Source organism: Sphaeroforma arctica (genome assembly GCF_001186125.1).
Source record: "Sphaeroforma arctica JP610 unplaced genomic scaffold supercont1.961, whole genome shotgun sequence".
Taxonomy (NCBI): Eukaryota; class Ichthyosporea; order Ichthyophonida; genus Sphaeroforma; species Sphaeroforma arctica.
The window spans coordinates 13,905-17,788 of NW_014039597.1; the positions used below are offsets into that span (position 1 = coordinate 13,905).

Below are 3,884 nucleotides of genomic sequence, written 5' to 3' on the forward strand. Positions count from 1 at the left end.
GTGTGTGTGTGTGGTTTTGTGTATATATATATATTTTTGCGTGTGCGTGTGCTTCTTTTCATGTGTATGCACCTAAATAGGTATGCTGAATCAAGTAAATATAATTCATCCGATTCTATCGTTTTTCTCTGTAAATTCATTTGTATTGGTACCCATCTGTGTAGACACACCTTTTATAGCTTGAAGCACATCTGTACTTATTTCCTTATTGATACTTTTACTTTATTTCGAAACTGTTCAAATATAAACTGTTTCTATTCTCTACATGTTATTAACAACGCAATCTGTATTTCATAATAGCAACAATTGGGCTTTGCTGGCTTCAAACCAATCTTTTCTTAATTGCTATCAGTCCTGTTCCCGATTTTTCTTGGAGTTGATATCGACTATCATATTGAATTCTCTTTTGAACTTCCCTCTACGATTGCAATACGCAGGTGAATGAGATTCCGCCCGATTTGATCGGCAAGTATGAGTATCACGAGCAAATCGGAAAGGGGAGCTTTGGTCGGGTTTTCAAATGGTACGGCTATTTTCTTTGAACCATTCCACTATTACCTCACACTGTAGACTACCTCACATTATAGATGTTATATATTTAGTCAAATGCGTAAAGTCTTAATCCATTGCGGGTGTGGCTGGTTGTTCGCATGCGCATATGCGTATGCCCGCAAATACGAACGCGTATTTGAATTGCATACACGGATTTTAGCTATTGATCATTTTAGCTTAACTGCGCCTAAGGATGTGCATGATGACCGGCATTTCTTCAAGCCCTGTCCGTGCCTGTAGGGTGGTAGGTAATTCGTTTCGTTTAAAATTTTAGTTACTGCGCACATATTTAGCCACTGCTTATGCCGACCCGTCTACATACACACAATGTCAAGGGTGCTAGTTTATCTTTTGATGATGTATAATTGAGAATAGTAGTCCTTACCTTAATACTATAACCACGATGTCACCAGTGCTGGTTTATCTTTTGACGATGTATAATTGAGAATAGTAGTCTTTACCTTAATACTATAACCACGATGTCACCAGTGCTAGTTTATCTTTTGATGGTGTATAATTGAGAATAGTAGTCCTTACCTTAATACTATAACCACGATGTCACCAGTACTAGTTTATCTTTTGATGATGTATAATTGAGAATAGCAGTCCTTACCTTAATACTATAACCACGATGTCACCAGTGCCAGTTCACATTCGGATGGCACTTTATTGAGGATAGCACTTCTTATGGTTAGGATGGAAGTGCGTTCGTTGTTGTTCGTTATACCCTGTTTTTATACCCATGATGTCAAGAGTGCTACTTTACATTCTAATTTGTACTTTAGTGAGCATTTTATTTCTTATGTTTCTAATGAATGGGCATTCATTGTTGTTCGCTATACACTGTTCTTATACCCATGATGTCAAGAGTAGTAATTTGCATTCGGATGGTACTTTATTGAGAACACTAGTACTTTTGTTAACAATGCATATGTACTGGCTGGTGTTCGTCTACTTCGATTAAGACTGTGGCAAATTCTGCAGTTTGTTCATAAACATCTTCATAGGTTCTTACCCAATGTGTATGTACATTTGACTTTTAATGCTAGTTTTTCGTCGACTGTTGTCTCTCCATAAAGCACTGCTGCTTGCGCATAGAATATTAGCATGAGTGTGGTGCATCTAGTTTCTGTGCCAGTATCAATCTGACCGGATATGTATGCATATCAACATACGCGCTCTGTATTGACAATCTGAAAACATATACATATACCACGAAACACGTACAGACATGTTCAAACACATACACACACACAAATATATATATATATATACATATATATTTATACATTTGCAGTATCAACCTGACCACTCAGGAAGTGGTGGCTATCAAGGTCATTGATCTGGAAGAGGCGTCGGAAGAGATTGAAGACATCCAAACTGAGATCAATGGTAAGCTTGTGTGCTTTTCATAGTTTATAATGATATAATAATAATCTGGATGTGGGGTCGATGAGAGTAACCTCTTAATTTACAACTGATCGACGTATTACCATTCTGTAGTAAGGATCCAATCTTACAGTACACCGATAACGCCTGGTCGCATTGGCAGGACACTCCGATAGTACAGGTGTATGATACTGAACGGTGGTAAAAAATCTGGCTGGGAACACTCCATTGCTGGTTGTTGTAGCGTTCTCGAGTGTAAGATTATACACCAGTGCAGATTCTGTGTCAGCCATGTAGTAGCTTCTCAGGTAGATTGGCGTAACGCTATACTGCATAGATCAACTCGTACCGTTTCGTAGTATGCCGTTGGGTGATGGTAGTATCAGGATCCAGTTGTGAGAGTTGTATCGTGGCCTAGCATTATATCTCAACATAAACATCGGGACAAATATATTCCTTTTCTCCACCAGCGTTGTTCATAGACCTATTGCCGACAAGTGTTGTTTATTATAAACTCTGCGCAGTGATGGCCAAATGTGACAGCCCGTACATCACGCGGTACTTTGAGTCCTTTTTAGCCCACCAAGAGCTGTGGATCGTGATGGAGTACATGGGAGGTGGTTCCTGCAGTGATCTTGTAAGTGGTTGACGTCTGCCTTGTATTATAGTGCTTGCCTTGCTTTATAGTGCTGAAATACGACGCGTTGAGTATAGAGGGGCGCCTTGGTGTGTCGATATTTGAACAGGTTTCCAGGGCAGCAGAGTATGTCTCAATAACCGGTCACGTGCTATCGTAGGGACAGGTCCTCATTCAGCGGCAGTAGCTCCCTGTACCCATCATTAATATGGACTTTTGGATTAGATTTGTAGCTTGTGTTAAGGTTCTATTATTGCATAATGCGTGCGAGTCTTGGAGGAACTGCATCTTTGGATAGTTTTCGCTTGGTGACTGGTTTGTAAAGACTATTCTGGACACAGCTCCATCGACGGCAGTATTGCCTCTATGCAGCCATTACCATCAGTTTACGTGCAGAAGATCTGAGTATTCATACTTCCAAGAGGACCATCTTCAAATACACTCTCTGTGCGGCTATTGTCTTCGTCCTCCAATTCACGTGACCTAATGACGGCAGTGGTCTCGGCTACTATTAAAGCACACCATTCTTCCTTACCAATCGAGTGGTTTTGATTCGATCGCCCTTGTTTGTACACCGATAATTCCATTGGATTTTATTCATCGGCACTCCCCGATAGACCTCATCTAGGTGATTACTCCACCATACTATACCCAACAAAGCTCTAAGCCAATGAAAATTCCTCCATTATTTTTCCATCGTTCTATTGACCAATAACATTAGCTGAAAGTCGTGCCAATGGACGAAACCTCGTGCGCGATCATTCTGAGGGATACAGTGCATGGGCTGGACTACCTGCACGGCATGCGCCTGCTCCATCGAGATGTTAAAGGTAAGACTGCACGAGACTGCTTGTTGATTGTATGTTAGCTGTATGACTGTATGTTAATTGTAAAATGAATATAGATATGAATATCATGAATACAGATATGAATATAGATTAGATATGGATTACGATATAGATATAATGAATATTCATATGAATATATATAGGAGTACGGATCGCATTCGTTGGTGATGCATTTGGCTCATCTGTCTACTTCTAATTTCAAGTATCAGTTGTATTTCAATATTCCTATTCAAATTCTCAAAAATTTCAAATCCACAATCTGCAGCTGCCAACGTGTTGTTGTCTCTAAGTGGTGATGTCAAATTGGCTGATTTTGGAGTGGCGGGTCAATTGTCAGGCACCATCGCCAAGCGTAATACATTCGTGGGTACTCCATTCTGGATGGCACCGGAAGTCATCAAGCAATCTGCGTATAATAGCAAGGTATCTACATACATACATACACACACACACACACA

The 3,884-nt window shown here is 40.1% G+C and overlaps 1 protein-coding gene across 1 annotated transcript in view; it reads left to right on the plus strand.

Moving 5' to 3' along the window:
- Positions 1–3,691: 3,691 nt before the first annotated feature.
- The window catches only part of SARC_09446 (hypothetical protein), a gene marked incomplete at both ends in the record, with an annotated part of 3,008 nt that continues 2,815 nt past the window's right edge, over positions 3,692–3,884 (plus strand). The window contains one exon of the mRNA XM_014296535.1: positions 3,692–3,849. Within this exon, the coding sequence (XP_014152010.1) occupies positions 3,692–3,849 (158 nt within the window). The remainder of the gene's footprint in view (positions 3,850–3,884) is intronic.